Below are 20,616 nucleotides of genomic sequence, written 5' to 3'. Positions count from 1 at the left end.
AACTACAGCAAACATAAGTCCAGAGTTATAGGAGTCTGTGCAAAAAGTCAGGCCGCTGCCAGGCTTCACAGCAACACGCAATTTGACAATGTAGTGCACCCCCTTCTATTGGAGTAGAGTAGTCACCCACTAGACCAGGCAATCGATAACCTGATAAGGAATTCATACAACTCTATACAATGTAGTGAAGACAAAAAGCATTCCTCCTTCTCTTCCACTGTAGCCTCTGCAAAATCTGGGCCAGCTGAACTGTTCAGGATGGTTGGTTAACTAACCCAAAACTTCTTCATATGATTTCATGCTCTTTATACCTCCTGCTATTGGGAGTTCTCTTCCTCAATCACAGAAAACCCTAATCAAATCTGAGATAATCAGTCCAGCACTGTGGATGTAGAGCCAGAGCTGCAAGGGAAAACGGTGCTGCTTACACTGACCCAGTTTGGGCCAGTCTTCCAGGGAAAGGCTTGAAAATAATGGGGAAAATGAGTCTCTGTTGCCATGAGCAAATGGTTCTGTGCCCCTTATAGTTAGTGAAAGATAGTAGGGAGTACAAGTCACACCAGTGCCAAGTACAGAGGTAATATAACCTCTCTACACCCACTCCATATTTCCCTGTTTATACATCCAAGAATCCCATTTACCCTTTAGTCACAGCTGAGAGCTCACATTCAACTGGTTACCTGCTGTGACCGCCCCCTACCCTCAAGTATTTTCCAGAATCACCATTTCCCAGGATAGCATCCCTCAACCTGTAAATAAGCCTCAAATTCTTTGTTGCTAGATGGTTGACTTTACATTTGACCTTGTTGAAAATCATATTGTTTACTCGTGTCCAGTTTACCAAGCAATCCAGAAGGCTCTATGCCCATGATCTATCTTCTTCATTATTTACCGCTCTCCAATCTTTGTGTAATCTGTAAATGTTATCAGATTTTATATTTATACCTTTTTCAAATATTAGCACCACATTAGATTTCCTCCAGTCTTCTGGAACTTTCCCAAGTTACAAGATATAATGAAAAAAAGTCAACATTAATGGTGCAGAAAGCACCTTGCCCAGTTCTTTTAAAACTTTTGGATGCAAGATATCCATATGTCCTGATTTTAAAAAGTCTAATTTTAGTAGCTGCTGTTTAATATCCTCCTGAGTTACTGTTGAAATGGAAAGTATTCCATCAAAATGATCTGATGGCACCATCTGCCTTTTTCCCAAAAACAGAACAGAAATATTTATTGAACATGTTTGTCTTTTCTGCCCTATTATTGACAATTCTACCATTTCTGTTTTGTAATGGACCAATACTGTTGTTAGGATTCCTTGTGTTCCCAACATACTTTAAAAATCCTTTCTATTGTACTTAACTCTTCTGGCCACGTGTTTCTCCTTGTGTCCTTTTGCTTCCTTTATTAATTCTCTACAGTTCCTAGCTTCTAATGTATATTAATTGCTATCAACTTCCCCTTTTTTCCATTTGTTATATATATGTAATAGTATTATTTATAACTGATTTCACTGCCTTTCTAAGTCAGGCTGGTCTTTTAAGCAGTGAATCCCTCTTTTTTTATTGTGGCTTTTGGGGCATCTAGTAGAATGTTCTTAAATAGGTCTCAATTATCATTCACATTTTTCTATTTAAATTCTTTCTCCCAGCTGATTTGGCTCATAATTGTTTTCAGTGTTGTGAAATTGGCCCCTGAAATGTACCAAGTACGGCTATTATTGGTTTGTACTTTGTGTTCTCACATAATAAATGTAATCAAGTCCTGATTACTAACACCTAAGCAACCACTAATGTTTAGTTCTATGATCAAGACAAGGTCCAATATAGAGTCCCCCCATGTTAGATGCAACACTTTTTGAGTTAGATGTTTGTCACAGTTAAATTTTAGAAATTCCCAGAATGTTTTAATACTGACAGCTTGAGACTTACAGCTTATGTCACTCAAATTGAAGTCTCACATGAACTTTTTCCCCCTACACATTATAAATAGGTGTGTGTCTTCCTGTTCTCTCATGTGATTTGGTGTTCTATAGCAGACACCATCTAGCACCCTATTCTGTGCTTTATCTGTTAGGACCTTTATACATAAGCATTCAAGATCATTTGTTTCTGAGTTGTGACTCAGAAACAGGTAATGCCATTTTTGACATAGAGTGTCACTTTTACCCACTCTGTCCTTTCTACCAGGGATTTTAACATCCCAGTTATAAGAATTTTCCCACCAGGTTTCAGTAATACCAACTAGAACAAATTTGTGCTCATAAATGAGCAATTCCAATTCCTCTTGTTTGTTATCCAGATGCCTAGAATTGGTGTTTAGGTAATTTAAAGAATTTCTTGAACCACAGATTCTAGTAAGCTGCTTACTGCTCATGTTCCAAAGCCATCTGATGTTAAGAATGAGTTAAGGAATGTTTTTTTCAATGGAAAATGATGATTTGTTAGCTCGAAACATTCTGCAGGCATGTATCAATTTTGACTAAATTCTAATGGAAACAAGCATGTTTCTGATGGAACCCTGCCTGCCAGGAAAATTCAGCAACTGACTGGCTTTGGAGGCCCAGCTCCCAAGCTTTCAGGCTCATAACTCCTTGGCACCCTGGTCTCCCAGGTCTTCAGGGTCCCAGGCTCCTCAGAAGCCTAGAAGTCCCCAGGTCCCTGTGTGGCAAACTACTCAGGCTCTGAGCAGCTTGAGAAAGCTTTGGAAACATTCTGAAAAAGTCTAAATGAAATGTCATTTCACTGAAATGTTGGAATTCCTGTTCTGTGGGAAATTCCGCACTTTCCCATTTTCGTTCTGTTTTGGAACAACATATATTTTTTTTAAATTTCAGAGTTTTCTGTGGAATGGGAATTCCAGATTCCAGCCAGCTCTAGTCAATAATGTCAGCCTCCTGAGTAATAAAAATGTCTCCTCCTCATGGCCCTGAATGGGACCTGCTGCATGTTCTTGTTTAATCAGAAACCTTCCCCCACTATTCTCGCCACAAATACACGTACCATTGCTGATATATTTCATTACTAGTTCTTTTCAGATCCTGGATAACTCAAACTCCATAGTTGGCCTGGCACTAGATTTTGAGACAGATGAAGGGGGAGGCCACATACAGTCTCCTAGTCTTGCAGATGCAGGCACAAACTGAATGACTTTGTAGGGGACTGTATTCATTTGAGCCTGACCTTCATGCTCCCTTTGACACCTGTGTTCTATTTTCTTTCAGTTCTGTTCTTTTCTCTTTTGTGTAACATAATCTGTAGGTATGAAAGGCAAAATGCTGGAATTAATTATGGCATTAAAGATATTGGAAATCTGAGGATCTGTAGTAGTTGTTCATTATAGTAAATTCATTTTACTTAAATCCTGGGCCAAATGCTTTTATAATGTAGTTGGATTGCAATTACTACCACTTATTGTAATGTGCCATGATTCCTTCTGAAACATTATTGTTGTTTTTATCATGAGAAAAATCTTGTTTTAAAAAAAGATTCAGTGTCTGTCAAATTAAGCAAAGGGTTCAGGGTTCTCTTTTTTTCCTCTTATCTTGTTGCAGACAGATGAACTGAGATACTGATAGGGATGCAGAAGCCGCTAATTTTCACTTTAAAGGGTTTTGATTTTTTTGTATACTGGGAGAGAAACATCTTAAGGTAACTTTGGATGAAAGTTGAACCCAAAACAACTCTGAGTTTGGGAAAGATAATGTCTGGATCTTCTGGGGATGAATAAAAATCAGATTCTAAAAGAAAACATTGTACAAATCAGTGAGAATCTGAAAAGTGAGGGATTAGCAAGAACAAATCCTTCTTGTGAGTTTCCTGCGTGTACGAGTATTTCACAGTCACTGAGATTCAGAATGTAAGGGCCTGATTTCAACGTGTCTCAAACTAGTAAAACTCTGACTTCAGTGAAGCTCCTCCAGATTGAACAAGTGAAATCAGAATAATCAGGCCTCAAATCAATGGATTTGCAAATCTCAGCAGAAAACATTCCTCCTTTAGATGCTCCCAGCTTCTTCTTTAGTGAAAGCCTATTTAAATGAGTAACATTAAGAAGATGGGAAATCACTGTGCATGCACATTTTTGAAATTAAGCATATGGTGTGCCTTGACTTGCCACTTTCAGTTCTGTTGGGAATGTTGTCACTAACCAACCATCAAGTCTGAACTACTGAGAATATGAAATGATTGGCATTTATAAAGGTAAACATTACACAGAGACTATTTTGTCAAAAGCTGTTGCTGCTGTTGCAACAGCTATTGCTACTACTACAAACAGTAATCAAGCTTCCAGGGCTGACATTGAGGAGCGCTGGGTGAAGTTAACTCAGGTTACAAAGTTTAAAATTTGAATTCTAGACCAACACAGTAGCACTTAAAGGTGATCTGCAAAGGATTTCACAAAAATTGGGCTTGCATTCTCTTTTGCTTTTTTACAATGGATAAAAGAAGGCCTGAAATGGTTGCTTGCTTGCTTGCTTTTGAAGGCATTCTTCTCTTCGCTGCTTACTTTTTTTTTTATCTGAACAATATCAGGACTTTCAATTCTGGTCTTTCCTGGTTTTGCTGGAGGAGCTATTCTGGGTCTTAGAGGATGTATAGAGTTAGCTCTTGTACCTTAATTCAGGGCTACTCAACCTTCAGTTAAGACTTCATTTCTCCAAATTTAATTTTTGATGTTAAGTGGAATTATTCATGTACGCACAATTGCATGGTGTGAATGTGCTGATAAAAATGAATGCACGTTCTGCTCAATAGACAATGTCTAGTTTTCAGTGGTTAACACAACTTTTCTCCATTCGGGTCTGAGTTTCAATTATGTACTTAACTACAGTGTACTTTTTTTCTGGGAAAAAACTAAAAGAAAAAGTTTAAAAATTCCTAAAATTCCCTATCTCCTGCGTGCTCTTTGTCCCTCACTTTCTTCATGGAAGAATCAAATCTCCAGTAAGTCAGCCCATCCTATTTCCTGTTCATAAGTTAAGGAACAGAAACAACACCACGTGGCATAGGAGACAAGTCTCACAATTGAGTATCCAAAGGGACAGTCTCAGTGAACAAGTCATGAGCAATCCATAGATTAAATGAATCCACATAAAACATTTGCTGAACAATTGTGGATAGTGACTTATTTCTTTAAAATGTCCTTTAATGTCAATCATGGTCATGAACAAAAAACTGGATTAAATCTTCCGGATAAAATTGTCTCCAGCATATTGTTGTTTGCAGTGTTGTTGTAGCTGAGTTGGACTCGGGATATAAGGGGGACAAAGTGGGTGAGGTAATAACTTTTGTTAGACTAGCTTCTGTGGATGCAAGAGTCAAGCTTTTGAGCTAATTGCCAAGACCCGAAGAAGAGCTCTGAGGAACTCAGAAGTTTGACTCTGTCACTAACAGAAGTTTGTCCTGTAAAAAATATTACCTAGTCACCCACCTTGTCTCCAGCAAGGTGATCATTCACCCCTAACAACGATAGTTGCTGGCCATTTTGTTCTCACTTTTAATTCTTTTTTTTTTTTTACTATACTTAAGCTTATTTTGTCACTCAAGCTTTCAAAAGTATACCTAAAGGTAAAATGTGCTCTTGTCCATGATGTGAGTTTACTCCAGCTCTCACAGCTCTAGGTATTAATTGCTCAACCCACAGTTTATTAAGTGTTTGAATTTCTTGCTGATCTAACCATCCCTGGATTCCTGAGATTCTGAATATTTTAAGACAAGTGCATCAGGATTAAAGGGATGTCACAGGGTGACTGGCCCATTTAAGGAGAGATGGGTCCATCCACACCTCTGCCATAAAAAATTAGCTGCTTACCAGCTGGAGGGACAGGGCTAAGGGATCTGGGAGGGAGCTTAATGGACACTTGGGCCTTATAAAAAAGTGGTGTGAGGACAGTCTGGGAGTGGGCAGTGAGTAGGCTCTTGTGGAAAGCCCTGAGCCAGTGCCTGCAGAGGGCTGGGTACTCCAGGAAAGCCAGCTTTGTGAGCCCCCTGTTTTATACTGGGGCAGGGAAGGAGGTAAGGAACAGAGCTCAGAAGGGGCTGAAAATAGTACTCCAGTGGAACTAGCCTCAGGGCTGCCGCTCTATCCCAGAGCCAGAAAGACTTGCACAGGAAGTACAGAAAGGGGCTGGGAACAAGACCTAGGTGATAGGCTGAAGAGAAGTCCCCAAAGGGCAGAAGAACCTTTTTTGTTTCTTGGGACTTTGGGGGGGACTTTTTACTACCCTGGAAGGAATTAAGTTTGTCTATGACTTGGCTGGAGGTCTATGCCACATCTCAAGCAAACACCACACACAATTCAATGTGTGGAGAGCTGAGGAGACCCACCTTGGGGAAGGAAACTGAGGCAAGGAGCTCCGGAAGCACCACACTCAGCCGGTGGGGCGCATTACAGAGTGGCCACGTCTGACCACAAGGGGATAGAGAAATTATGGAATATGATGACTAACCCAAAATGAACTTCAGTGTATTCAGACAGGTTGACTAAGGCAGCCTAAAGATATAAAGCTTTTCAGAAAAAATGGTGATTTGGAAATGAATGTCATAAATCATTAGTTTATATTTCCCTGAGACAATAATGGAAGAGTTGCTGAGTTCTTCAGCATATTGAAGACTTTTTCCTTTAAATTGCAGCCTCTGATCCTGCAAACACTTCCGCGTGTAATTTCAATGGGACTACACATATGCTCACTGTTAAGCATGTGCATAAGTGTTTCCAAGATCAGGGCTGTATTTTTCAACATATATTTTATAAATTTGGTCTTGTCCCATAAACAAAGGTTTGAAAGTAATGAGGGAAGTGAGTCATTTGCCAAATGAAATTTGTTATATGCCTCTCTTAATTAATAATGCATAACAGGGGACACCAAGGTTCATTTGGCTCTGAGTTTATGAATAACTCCCTCAGAATCAACAGCCTTCTGAATATGTGTTGGCCAAGAAACCATCATCCAGTGATGATGAGCTCACCAACTCCCACTCCTCTTGCACAGTTTCTATAGAGAAAGTCTCGAAGTGTGGCTGTTTGGTACATTTATTCTTCTTCAAGTGCTTGTCTCTCTGTGTAGTGCACTTGAGGTTGTGCATGCGATCCATATGCCCAGGACCAGAGAATTTTTCTTAGCAGTGACCATTTGGTCCACCCATGGGCCACTGCTCTCCTTGTGCTCCACACCAAGGTTTATAAAAGGGCTGCTGGACCACCACCATTTCAGTTCCTTCTTACCTCTCGTGGTCTGGAACAGACACTCAGTATCTGTAGTAACTTCTTTGCCCTTTCTCTGTAAATAGTTAAAAATTTAGTTAGTTGTAGTTACTTTGGTCTAACTTATTGGGACAGATTGTTAGGGCTTGGTTCCTCATCCCCCCCCCCCCTTTGGGGTAGGAGAGCAGTCCCCATTTCTCCTGCCCTGTGTTCTCCACTGGCAGCAAGAAGAGCATGCCAGTGATCCCTGGCTTCAAGAGCTGTGTGGACTGTCAGAAGCCCTTCATGGTAGTGAATGATCATGAGGCCTATTTGTACTGCCTGGGTAAGACTATGCCCCTTCCGGGTGCAATATCAGCAGATCATTCCTGAGGAGGACCAAGCAGTTGAGAGAGTTTTGGCTCAGAAGATTCCTCATGGAGAAGTTCATGAGAGTGGGGCTGGACTGTGACTAGGGAAACCACCCAGTTCATCAGCCTCCTTTAAGAATGTACTTATCGTTAACTTCTGCAGAGCAGCAACCTGAGGCTTCATGCACATCTTCACCAGATGCTATGCCCTGGTACATGCAGATGGCTTCTATGCTTCCCTGGGCAGGGCAGTTCTGCAATCTGTAGTGATATAGAATTCCAGGCACCCCCCTCCTCAGGACGGACGCTGCTTGTGAATCATTTGAAGTGCACTACACATGGGGATGAGCACTTGAAGAAGAGGGAAAGGTTGCACTTTTTGTAGTAAGTAAAGTTGTTTAAGATGTATTATCCCTATGTCTAGTGCACTACCCATCCTCATTTCCCACTGCCTCGGTTCCCTTAGTGTGGCCTAGTCGAGAAAAAGGAACTGAAATGATGGAGGTCTGGCAGCCCCCTTTACTCCGTGAGTGTGAGCACGAGGAGAGAGGGATGCATATGTGGACCAAATGCACGCTACTAAGAAAAATTCCTCAGTCCTGATCGCATAGAGCGTATGCACAACCTAATAGTGCGCCACAGATAGGGGCAATACATCTCAAAGAACACCAGTTACTACAAGCTGAATATACTTTCCTCCCTGGGTAAGATAACCCCACCCCAAAGGCGTTTATTTCCACTACTCCTATCCCCCAGCCCTACCTTTTCTTCTCCACACTGTGAATCTTGGGGTGTGTTTTGCCCACAGCTAGACATTTTTTTAAATTGCACCTCTAGAAAATATTGTTAGAGGTTTGAGGAGAAAATCTTAGCCGTGAGCAATATTAGGCATCCGAATGATGTGCCTGGGAAAGCGGAGGTGTTTTAGCAGTATGCAGGGGCAAGGGGGTTGCAGAAGATTGGCGAGGAGCTAAGTGGTGGACTGAGTACGTGACTGGATGTAAGCAGAGGATGCAGGCAGTTTCAGTGAACTTTATCCGGCAGACCCTGCCAAAAGATACTGTAGCATAGCTCAGCATATTTTTTGCCTGTAAACAAGTCAGGTTATATCACAAGCATAAATTATATATGTAAGAATGTAACCAGCTGTTGACCCCATGTAACCCCGAGATAAGCACGAAGAATATAACACCGCAGAGGACGCCCCCCCCGGCAGAGTCCTGCCTGGTCAGCTGTCCCGAACAGCCAGAGTCCCCTGCAGCCCCTCCACGCATCCTAGGGGCTCCCCGCGCAGATTGGACCGTAAATTCTTCCTTCAATAAAGCACCGTTTACTATTCTCAGGCCTGAGTGTCATCCTTTCGCTGGTATCTCTCCCCCCGCTTCCCCCCCGCCCTTGTGGGCACACAGTAGATTAGACAAAACACACATGGTGCTCTTGCTCCTTGCACAAGTTTGGCTTTTTTAAGCCCTGTCATCTCAGATTCGGTTTGTATTTTACTGAATTAGCCTGAAGATGCTGTGCCTCAGTCTCCTCTCACTTTCGCCTGACTCGCTGTTCTGTTTCAGTGTATTTCACATTGGTGCCTCTGGTTCCATACTCGCTTATTTGTTGACTTTGCTTGTTTCAGGTGGATGTTTTCCGGGTGGAAGCAGTAGATGTTGGGTCTCTGCAGGAGTTGGTTGTAGATAAAGGAAAAGGCTGTGACTGGCAGCTGGAGAAGATTATTGTGCACGAGCCAACATTTGCTGGGACAAAGACACTGTTTATGGCTCAAACATGGCTAAAAGATGGGAAAAAATCTGCCTCAGTAGCTCTAAAAGCTACAGGTAAATATTATTTTATAAATATATTATTTACTAAGAAACTAATTCAAAACTGCCAAATGCAGTTACACTTTCTCTTCCCATAACAAGTCATAGTATCAGATACTTTAGTATCTCATTGTAATTAAGCAAGAACGACAATCTCTGAAACTGTTCAGTTTTAATACTGTTTGATAATCCAGTGTTTTACAGGATGCTAATTTCTCCTCTGTTAGTCCAGATTTATATTGAGGCAAATGAGAACAAAATCCGGTCCACTCTCTGTAACTTGCTGTCTCCCCAAGTACCAGTTATATTTTGTCCCTTATGACAGGATAATGTTTTTAAAGGTCGCTGCCTACATTCGCATGATGTTTAAATCCTGCCCTCTGCTGTTTTGCCAAGCAAGAAGGATAGGGTTATATAGTTGTCCCCACTGCATTCAAGTAGAAGAGGAGAATGTCTCTGTAGTATTCAAGATGGCTGTCTAACAGAGAGCACATTTTCACGATATAGAATATGGGTGTAGAGAGCATGTCTCTAGCCAGAGACAGGTTCAGTCATATTATGCTCCTGTTCAGAAAAGCAGTAAAGTACACTCCATAAATGGTCCCTTAGTCTACAATGAAATATCTTGTCCCCGCTGACAGCAGTACTCTAGCAGAAGCCACAACAGGCACCACAGCTGCATTGGCCATAGCAGAATTTGGCCCAAAGGCTATTATTAATTTGTTGTAACAGAGTACCATGACAATATATTTCCTTTGTTGGATCATCCCTAATCCTCCAGCCTTCTGATTCTAGAAATAAAAGGAAACAAAATGTTACCTTTATAACAGCCAATAATACGTGAGCTGCTTGAACTTTTGCTCTGAAAAAAAAATTGAAACATTCTTGGCAAAATATAATAAGGAATAATTTAGTATCTTCAAGATTGCATAATGTTATAAATGGAGTCAAAGAATGGATATTGTTGAACTTCTATAGGAACACAAATGTCTTTCCTTGGTTTCACAGAAGAAAATATTTTATGTCTGATCCAAAGCCTATTGACATCAGTAGGAGGCTTTCCATTGACTTCAGTGAGCTTTGGTTCAGGCCTTTATCTCTAATTAATGACTTATGATCTGATCCATTCCCACTGATGTTAGTGAGAGTTGATTTCAGTGGGAGCAGAATTAGTCTGTTAGATCAACTTTAAAAATATCTGATCTGTGCAGACACACCCAAATCACTGGTAGCAGAATTTGTATAAACAAAGTATGAATTATTTAAAAATGAAAAAAAATTGTCTGGATCACAACCATTCATAATATTGTGTTTGGTTTTGGCCCAGTTCATTATACGGAACAGTATATAAAAGAAGATGAAGTAGAAAATCTCATTGCACTCTTCCTAGTCAAATCTTTAATCTAACTAAAACAGTGCTCAGTCAACTGCTTCATCATAGATGAATACAGACATTCATTATAATTTAGACACTGTTTTACAAAAGCATTAATTTGGTTTTCAATCTTCTTTCAACTAGAAATTCAGGAGAGGAGGAGCACAGCTGTCTTGCCGTTAAAAAAACAGCAAATGAAATCAGGTAGATCTGATGCCCCAGACCCAATATTGTATTCACCAATTTAAAAATGATTATATGGGAGCTTTTTCATCACAAACTTGTAATTATGTTTACCAGTGCTGGCAATGTTATCCTCTGTGTAATATTAAGAAATAAAAATATACGTGCATTATTAGTTGGTCAAAGTACGGCTAAATAATTTTGATACCCAATTAAAATGAAAATAAATGTACCTGTTTGTAAATTTTATTTTGGCTCTGTTGGTGAACATATGAAAGGAAAAACATTTATAATCTGTCTTTCCTTCATCATGTTCCTTATTTCATTTGTTCAGAAGGCACATGGAGAATTTATTTCACAAAACTCTGTGAAGAAACAACAGAAGAATTTGAAAAGTCAGTGAAGAATATTTCTAAATTGATCATGGTTTTTTATGGAAGCAATGGCAAGTCAAACCCAATTTCCATGGCAAATAAAGTGGGCCATCAAGCTGAGGATCAAGTAACATCTGATGTAATAATATATATACATTTCCTTACCTTTTTAGCATCTCTTCTGAAATTGCTTTAAAATAGAGAACAATTTGACATCCCTTTGGGTATTCAAGAAGAGCAGAATTTGACCTTTAACTTGAATACCATAATTAATTTGTGTTTCTTTTGTACTCTCATAGCTCATGGTTATAAAGCATATTCTTTGTCAACAATTACTCAGAATTAATTATGCATATCCAAGCAATTTGTATTAACATTAAACATTTACATTTAATAGACAGTACAGTATGTAATTTGAATTTGAGTCTGGACTGATTTCTTATTAGCATATAAGGAACACCACTAAATAGGGTGACCATATTTCCCAAAGGAAAAATGAGACACCGTGCGGGGCCAGCCCCAAGTACCCCCGCATGGGGCTGGCCCCAGCTGCTTGCCTGATGGCTCCCTCATGGAGCTGGCCCCAGCTACTCGCCAAAGGTGCCCCCAACTGCCACTGATCACTCTAACCCTGCCGATCCCACATGCAGTGGAACCCTTCCTCCTCCGACCTCCAGCCCAACCTCCCCCCTGCATGGGGCTGGCATCTCCGCTCCCCCATCCCCACACCACCCCCCAGCATGTTCCTCCACACCACACCACACTTTTTTGACAAAAGTGGGCATTTGTCCCATTTGCCAAAAAAGTCAGGACAGGGCTTAAAAAAGGGACTGTCCTGGCCAAAACGGGATGTATGGTCACCCTAATACTAAAGGATAAATATGGGATTTCAGAAAGCACTCGCTGTTGTCTGATCTCCGCTGCCTTTGAACTTACTGGGAGTTTTGCCGTTGACTTCAGTGGGAGCAGAATTAAGCCAATGCTGAGAGCTTTTGAAAAAATGATTTTTTTTATCATTCTGGATGTTAACTTTTTGTTTTGTTACTCCCTAGGTACATTTCCCATCTGACCTAGGGATGCTTTATAAAGTGAGATTTGGGCTTCAGAGTTTGGGAAATAACACATCCCAGTTGTCTCTTCATCACTTTAAAATGCAGAACACAGCAACCCTGGATACCTTTAGTCTCTCTATAAATAAAACACTTTCTTCTTCTCTTAATGGAGACAGATGGATTGAGCTCCCTGTAGAGTGGCCATTAAAAGCAGCACTTTCTGGTAGGTATAAATCTATATTAAAGAGGTAGAATGGTCCAGAAGGTTAACAAGTTCTAATAATACAACCGAAATCTTTATCAAAGCAGGATATTTTATTGTCTTCATTTAACATTTAATAAAATCTAGATCAGAATTCAAAATATATCTGTTAGGGAAAATATTATTCACTTCTCTTAATTTCTGTACTATAAAGTATGCAGTGGAAATATATTTTTATTTATTGTCTATGAACGTTGTGAGTCATATAGAACAGCATTAGGAAATGTTCCTTTCTTTTTTTCTCCTCTGTTTGTTCTGCTGCTGGTGGTGCTAACAACACTACTTATTATAGCTCACCTTCGAACAAGTGATTTTATTTTTCTTATGCTTGTACAGTCCAGATAATTATGCTTGTTAAAAATTAGCTCAAAATTTGTCTTATAGACACCATCTTTGTTTTAGCAAAGCAGAAGGGATCTTTTAATCTGAAACAGTCTTTTCACTCTTTCATATTTTTACAAGTGAGATAGTAAGTATCTGTACAATCCCAAATGACACAAAATCAAATGTTTGCAGTGTTGTTGTAGGTCCCAGGATATGAGAGACACAAGGTAAGTGATGTAGTATCTTTTATAGAACTAACTTTTATTGGTAACCTTTTGAACTACACAGAGCTCTTCCTCAGATTTAGTATTTATCAGAATATACCCTTGGCAAAACAGGCCAAATAATTTTTTTTATTTAATATTTAATCAGTTTGTGTTTAGTTCTTACTCAGAAGAGCATCCATTCATTTGAGTGTGGACACTGAGTCCACTCACTAAGAACCTGGTCCAAAGCCTATTGAATTCAGTGCTAGTCCTTCCATTGACCTTATTCGCCCTTATGCCCATGATTCAGCAAGGTGCTCAGAGGCACGCCTAACTTTAAGTGAGTAATCTCAGTATGATCATGTTCTTTTTCTTGAATGCTTTGTCTAGCACTAAACGCTTAAATGCCAGAATTGGGAATCAGAATTCATACTTCTCAGAGCTCTCTGCAGGAATGCAGAATAAGGTCTATTGTTTTCACCTTTTATACACAGAATCCAAATGGTTATTAAAAATATCTAGGCACTCAGGTGTGCCTCATGGAAGAGACTAATTGCTAAAACACACAAGTGTATATACACACACAGTCAGGCAGTGTGGAATTATGAGTAGAGAGCACTGGAGTGGGACTTTGGAGACTTTGGTTCTGTTCCCAGCTCTGCCTCTGGTGTGCTGGGTGACCTTGGGCAACTCATGTCACTGCTCAGTGCCTCAGTTTCCCCATCTGTAACATAATGACACTAACCTCCTTTGTAAAGCACGTTGAGCCCTTCTGATGTGTCATAAAAGGTATATTATTACTATTATATAAAATAGTGTATGTTCTATGTGTGTATATAATATTTACTACTCTCTTTTGAGAACATATTGTTTGATAACTCTCCAGGTAAGGACTGCATCACATTTGTATTTATCTGTTTCTGCATATGCCTCGGAAATCTGCAAGGAGGGATTTGTAAATATATTTTGTAATCACAGTGGAGCAGAAAGGCCGTATAGCATGAGGCACATTTCCCCCCAAGTCTTTCCCTTTTTATGTCCAAGAGTGCTTTAAACAGCTCCACAACAGGTAGCACATGTGGAGTTCAAAGTGATCCTTGATGCACAAAGTTATACAGAATTTATTGTGCAAAACAGCCCTGCATCTCTGCCATATTTTTAAATCATAGACTCATAAACTTTAAGGCCAGAAGGGACCATCATGATCACTTAGTCTGACCTCTGGCTGAGGTACTGATATCTTCAAATCATGATTTAAAGACTTCAAGTTACAGAGAATCCACCATTTACACTAATTTAAAACTGCAAGTGACCCATGCTCCATGCTGCAGACAAAGGCAAAAATAACCCCAGGGTCTCTGATCATCTGACCCAGGGGAAAATTCCTTCCTGACCCCAAATGTGGCAGTCAGTTGGACCATGAGCATGTGGGAAAGACCCAACAGCCAGACACCAGGCAAGAATTCTCTATAGTGACTCAGAGCTCTCCCCATCTTGTGTCCCTTCAGCAGCCATTGGGGATATTTGCTACTAGCAGTCGCAGATCGGCCGTATGCCATTGTAGGCACTCTCATCATACCATTCCCTCCATAAATGTATCAAGCTCAGTCTTGAGGTCAGGTTTTTTGCTCACATTGCTCCCCTTAGAAGGCTGCTCATGCTCCTCCCTCCCTATTGCATACGTTCTTTGTGTCTCTTGCTCTCCCTTCCTTCCTGCCTGAATAACAGATCTGATGACTAAGTGGTTGGTTCAGCTCCATAGTTAACATCAACTCTTGGTTTCCATTTTAAACCCAGCTGTGCTCCTCCCACCACTTTGGTCTGTGGGTGAGATGGGGAAGTACACAGGTATTCCTGCACCCGAAAAAAAAAAAGTGGCTAATTGTCACATTGCTAATTAAGTAATTAATTAATCCAATTAATATTGTTTTGACTATAGTATAACTAATGAGGATAAATGACAGTTCTGGAACCATAAGTATAGCATCAGATCAACTAAACTTTGAAGATATTACAGTTATTTCAAATTGTTTAAATTATATGTTGTATTGTTAAAAGGGATACATGTTATAAAATGGGATTATGAAATCCTACACCACTGATATAGTCTTCTGAGGGGATGCTGCTATCCATTCGGCATGGAACAAGAGCTACTTCCTCACCACTAAAGATGGCCCCTGTATACCAGGTGTGAAGCTAGGTCTGTGTGACCTGTGCAAAGTTTGGTTCATATAGTGAACCCTGCACGTTTTAGTGTTCACTAGACATAGAGACTATCAGTGGAAACAACATGCTTTCTGGTCATCCTGAACCTGGATAGCTTCTTTGCCTTTCAAAGGATGTAGGTGGCCACTCTGTGCCAGCAGGCTGAAGGGGGTTGATGAGTCTGAGCTATTACCCCGAAACTACAAAAGCTTTTTGGAAGAACAAGATGCATCTGCTTCTCCAGTAGTGCAGGAGCAGCAGCAAACAATGTGATTGAAAGTTGAAGAGAGTTGAATATCCAGTACTTTAAGATAATTTAGTTCTGTTAAGAAAATGTAAATGGATAGGGCCAGATCCTCAGCTGGTGTAACTTGACATAGCCACTTTGATTTCAATGGACCTTTGTTAATTTACACCAGTTGAGAATCTGGTCCATAAACTTCAAACAGTTTAAAATGTACTCAGGTACTGTCCATGCTGACTATATCCAAGGCCCAAACCACATTCAGTCAAAATTTCGAAAGTGCCCAAGTGACTTAGGAGCCTGAATCTCATTGACTTTTTTTTACTCGTTATGTATTTCCCAGGTAAAAAGGAGCTATTTATTCATTCCAGAATGTGGGTGTTGTCCTTAACCATGTGAAAAGGCAAATTAAACTCATGGGGTCCACTGTTTTAACCAAAAGTTGCAGACCATTCATTTGTGGATTTATGACAATTGCTAATGTTTGTCAAAGGGAGTTGCAGAATAACATTAAGAAAAAAACTGGAAACAGTTTGATTGCTTCACTATTTTGTTATCTCTATCAATTTTTGAATTGTCTTATTTCAGCAGACTGTACGTTGCTGCAATGTTAAATACCTATGGAAAGTTGTTTTGTGGTAGTGACAGGATGTCTCTCCTTTTGATCTTGCAGTGATTACATATCATGTAACAGTGTTTTCCAGCAATGTTTTGAACAAGAGGAATGTAGTACTTGTGACTGTGTGTGTGTGTGGAATCAATGGTGACACAGGAGACAGAATCCTTGGCTGGCCATTGCAGAATCTCCAGCAAGGAGAGGACAATGAGGTATTTCCTTTCAAAGTTATGGAAAATTTCTCCTTAAGTTCATTCATTTATATTCTATTTGTAATCTTTGTTTCTTTTCTTCCTTTATAACATAGTGTATTGAATATATCTTATGATTGTATCATTGGATAATGTTTTTTGCAGTCATTTACAGCTCAAATGGATGCTGTTGACCTGGGAGAACTGCATAAAGTTGTCCTCTCCATCAGCAGCAAAACAAGTAAGTTACTTTTGCCAGATACAACTGATATCCCCAAAGAGCCTGATCCTGCAGTCTTTGCACAGGCAAAACTCCTATTTAAGGTAATGGGTTACTGTGCACAGACTGTGAGATCAGGTCCATAATGATTTCTTCTGGCTATTATTAGGTTCTAATCTGACATGGCAAAGATCTAGGTCTTGACTAGCTAAAATCCAAGGAATTAAAGACCACATAGTTGATTGCATCAAGGAAGTAAACTATTTCCTTTCCCAAGAAAAGAAAATGAAGCAAATTCTCTGTTATCCCAGTAAATTATTTAGGAAAATATTAAATATAGCTCATGAAAATATAGGGAGGGGAGCACTGTCTGTCTAATGGTTAGTACAAGGATTCAGTACTTTTTATTTATATTCCCAGCTCTGCTGACCACTCACTGGGGTTCAGAGCAAGGTATTATTAATGATTACTAATGCAGTGAACTACTTTTTGGTTCAACACTTCTGTTTTGCATTTCATCTCAATAATAAAAGTTGTTGAACAGCTCAGAGCATCCATGGGACTGACTGTTCTAAATCACTGAATGTGTCCACTAAAACTGTGTCAAAGGGTAACAGGCAAAACAAGAGAAAGAAGGTTTTTCCAAGCATGTCTGAAAATACTGTTTGGCAATGCAAGATTCTGGGGAGACTTTATTTTTCATAATTATCTGTCTAATTTATTTTTCATTTTGAAGGAGTCAGACTGTCTAGAAGTTAATGAGTAAACTGTCTGTGTGGACTCTTGGGTTTTATTCCTGACAGCCACTGTGATCTTGCACAAAAGGATTGAAATCTCTCATCAGTTAAATGTGTGCTGTAATACACACTTCAGAGAGGCAGTGTCAAGCTTAAGTATGACCAGATTCTGCCACCCTTACTGATTTATAGTAGTATCACTGATTTCAGAGGGACTACTCATGTAGTAAAGTAATAACTGCCATGAGTAAGGGTGGTCAAATTGGTCCCTCAAGTTTATCATCTTCCTTGGACGATGTTTATAAAATCATCCATGGACTAAGTGCTTAGTGGCCTTATTAAGATCATTAAAGCTGTTGGGATTCCTAGTTTACCGAGCTAGGGCAAAGGGAGGAAAATATATTTTAATCATTAAAAGCTAAATAGAGCCAATAAACTCAGCCTGAATAATGGGCATTATGTAGCTGCAGTGGGAAGGAATTGTGACTCAGAGTTCAATCCTTCCTCTTCTCCCCTTTCGTGCTGGGTGGGAAGTAAGTTGCAACATCCCTTTTTGGGATGCAGCTCATTTTCACCCTTCCTGTCTGGCCAATACCTCTAGCTGTTATACGAGGGAGCTCTCCTCAACCACTATGTGCAGGGAGAGTATCAGATGCACAGCTCTTGCTCCCCCATCACCACCCAGTCATGCTCAGAGTCAGACCTGCATGGCCTATCCAGGGGATGAGGAGGGCCTGATGCTTTTTCAAATCTGCCTAGGATCAGAGAACAATCTTGCCCTAAACTTGAAAGTTGACCTTTAGAATGGAAATCCTGCAATTAGAGCATTTCAATAGGGGAAGCTATAATGGTGCAAAACTTGTGAAGCGGGCACTTTAGTTGTATTTTGATTGACCAAGAAACTATATTTTTTAGTATAATAAGAATACTGTAACTATATCATTGCCAGATTCCACATAAATCCTGGCTGTACAATTGAGTATCTTAATTTTATTTTTTCTGTTTGTAGACTGCAAACTGGATGTTAAAACTTTACATTTGAAGGAAGCACTAAAACAAGAACCTGTCTACATATTTGAAGTGAATGAGTAAGCTAGGTCTTTTTAAGCTAATCTTAAAAACATCAATCAGGCAATTGATCAAAAGCGACTTTTGTTACATAGTATGTTAATTGCTGGGTATTTAGCAAAAATATCCATGCTAGAGCCTCTCTTTAGCATTCAGATAGAAATTCATATTTTTCTAACTTAACATATACTACTGTTTCACTTTACTGTATATGGTTTTGCCTTGCAGAGTGTTCTCTCTGGATGCCCAGGAACCTGAAATAAGGAGAGAGATCCCAGTATCTTTTGTTAGCAGGGAAGGACTTAAACTCAAAAATGAAATAGATCATGCTTTAAATAAGGAAAAAAGCCCTCCGACAAGTCTGGTAGACTACATAATTAAAGTGTATACTGGTGACAAGAAGGGAGCAGGAACGGATGCCAATGTGCATGTAATTTTATTTGGGGATGAGGACTCATCTGAATTAGTTCAGCTCACTAAACCACTGCAGCATCAAGATCCTTTTGAAAGAGGAAAGGTAAGCACTGCAGAGTCTATGTTATATGATGTGTTTGTCTCCAGATTGGACAGGTCATTCATGGTCAGGACTTTTAAGGAACTGCAGCCTCCTGTTGTTTTCCAAGTCACTACATGAGACATGAGCCCAGCCATCTTTAAGTGTTTGGCTAGAAATTGTATATTACATCCTTGATAAAGTCTCCAAAAAAAATCTCATCAAACCACCAAAACAAACACAATCCTACATTTTAACCTTCTCACCAGAATGATCATGTGATAAAGTAGCTATTACAGGACTTCTATTCTAATAGAAGTGAAGAATCTCTTACTTCTAGTGACTCTAAGTGCCTCTGGGGCCTTTCTGTTTCTTAGGCCCATTGCTGTGGCATCTGAATGAACCCACTGTTCTACAGGCATCATGCAAATACAAAGTGTGTTTGTGTGTGTGTTGCTTCTGTGCAAACCTGGAACACTAGTGCTTGCATTTGCATACTGGGTGGAAGTATACTACCCTACTAAATTCCAGCATTCAAATTTGTCATGGAAGCTGGCACTGTAAAGAGTCCTGTCAGCCACAAATGTGGTGCAGCCACATAACCAGATAAAAGGACAGCAGGCATTCCGGTCAGAGTCTGATGTCCTTCTACTCCAGGACATTGTCAGGTGCTTGGCTACAGTAAGCTGAAAATCCATGTCATGTCATAGCCACAAAGTATCTGCATCATGACCAAATACATGAATAAAATATTCTTTCCTCTCTCCCCCCACCACCTTTGTTTAACACATTACATTGGCAAATACCACATAAGCATAGATCCTGTTGTCCACCCAAGGCTACCTTGAACTGTTTGGTGGTGTCATGCTGATCACGCTTGGCCTTGGAGTTTCCCATGAAACAGGAAATAGACTATCTTCCCTCCTCCGATTTTCTCCTTAATGACTCTTGACAGGTGATGACTGAGTCTAGTCTGGGTATTTTACTCGAGTCCTAAATCATTATCTCATACTCTGTAGCTGAACTCCCAAACATTCCAAGACCTTCTTCACTTACAGTTGTCCTGAGTAGCTCTGGCCCTGCTGCCTGCCAATGTCTTCTGGTGGATCTTCACCCATATGGCATCCTCCATGGGCAGAGGGTTAGTGGAGGTGGGAAAAGGGGTTGCTGCAGGCAGAAGGAGCATAGAGAAACTAAATCTGCAGGAGCAAGCAGATTCTAACATTCACCAGCTTCTCATGGTCCCCTGGGACATGGGGGCAGATAGAGGGAAAACCTTGGAGCAATCCAACTGCATTCCCTGAAGATGGGTGCCAGGGTCACCTTTTGATTTCTTGGAGAAATGCCGAAATGGGAAAAGTTGCTGTTTCTCCTTCCTGTGAAACAAACACGTATTTTGAACCAAAATGTGGAGCATTTGAGAGGTCTGACAGTAAACAGAATAAAAATCACTTATCTTTATATTCTCAGAGGCATGTTTGTGTCTCATAAACCAAAAATAATAAAAGGTCTTATTACTTTATCTGCTTGGCAATTCATAATGTACCAAGCAGAAACATCTCTCTTGTGTGTGGAAACCAATAAAAGGGTAAGAATCATTCGAATATAACTTGAGTAGTACATCTTTCATGTTAAACTGAAGGAAGACTAGCAACACAAAGCCTATACCAAAAGACCTGCATTAGTAGTAATGCAG

General features: G+C 40.0%; 1 protein-coding gene across 1 annotated transcript in view; it reads left to right on the top strand.

Moving 5' to 3' along the window:
- The window catches only part of RP1 (RP1 axonemal microtubule associated), a gene marked incomplete at its 5' end in the record, with an annotated part of 312,243 nt that overhangs the window by 285,254 nt on the left and 6,373 nt on the right, over nt 1-20,616 (top strand). Inside the window, 8 exons of the mRNA XM_084619857.1 lie at nt 9,187-9,385; nt 10,890-10,949; nt 11,263-11,441; nt 12,355-12,577; nt 16,269-16,423; nt 16,568-16,643; nt 18,369-18,447; nt 18,656-18,944. Coding sequence (XP_084475983.1) covers nt 9,187-9,385; nt 10,890-10,949; nt 11,263-11,441; nt 12,355-12,577; nt 16,269-16,423; nt 16,568-16,643; nt 18,369-18,447; nt 18,656-18,944 — 1,260 coding nt within the window. The remainder of the gene's footprint in view (nt 1-9,186; nt 9,386-10,889; nt 10,950-11,262; nt 11,442-12,354; nt 12,578-16,268; nt 16,424-16,567; nt 16,644-18,368; nt 18,448-18,655; nt 18,945-20,616) is intronic.

The sequence above is a fragment of the Lepidochelys olivacea genome, assembly GCF_965140295.1.
Source record: "Lepidochelys olivacea isolate rLepOli2 genome assembly, chromosome: 2".
Lineage (NCBI taxonomy): Eukaryota > Metazoa > Chordata > Testudines > Cheloniidae > Lepidochelys > Lepidochelys olivacea.
This window is presented reverse-complemented; position numbering and strand designations above follow the sequence as displayed.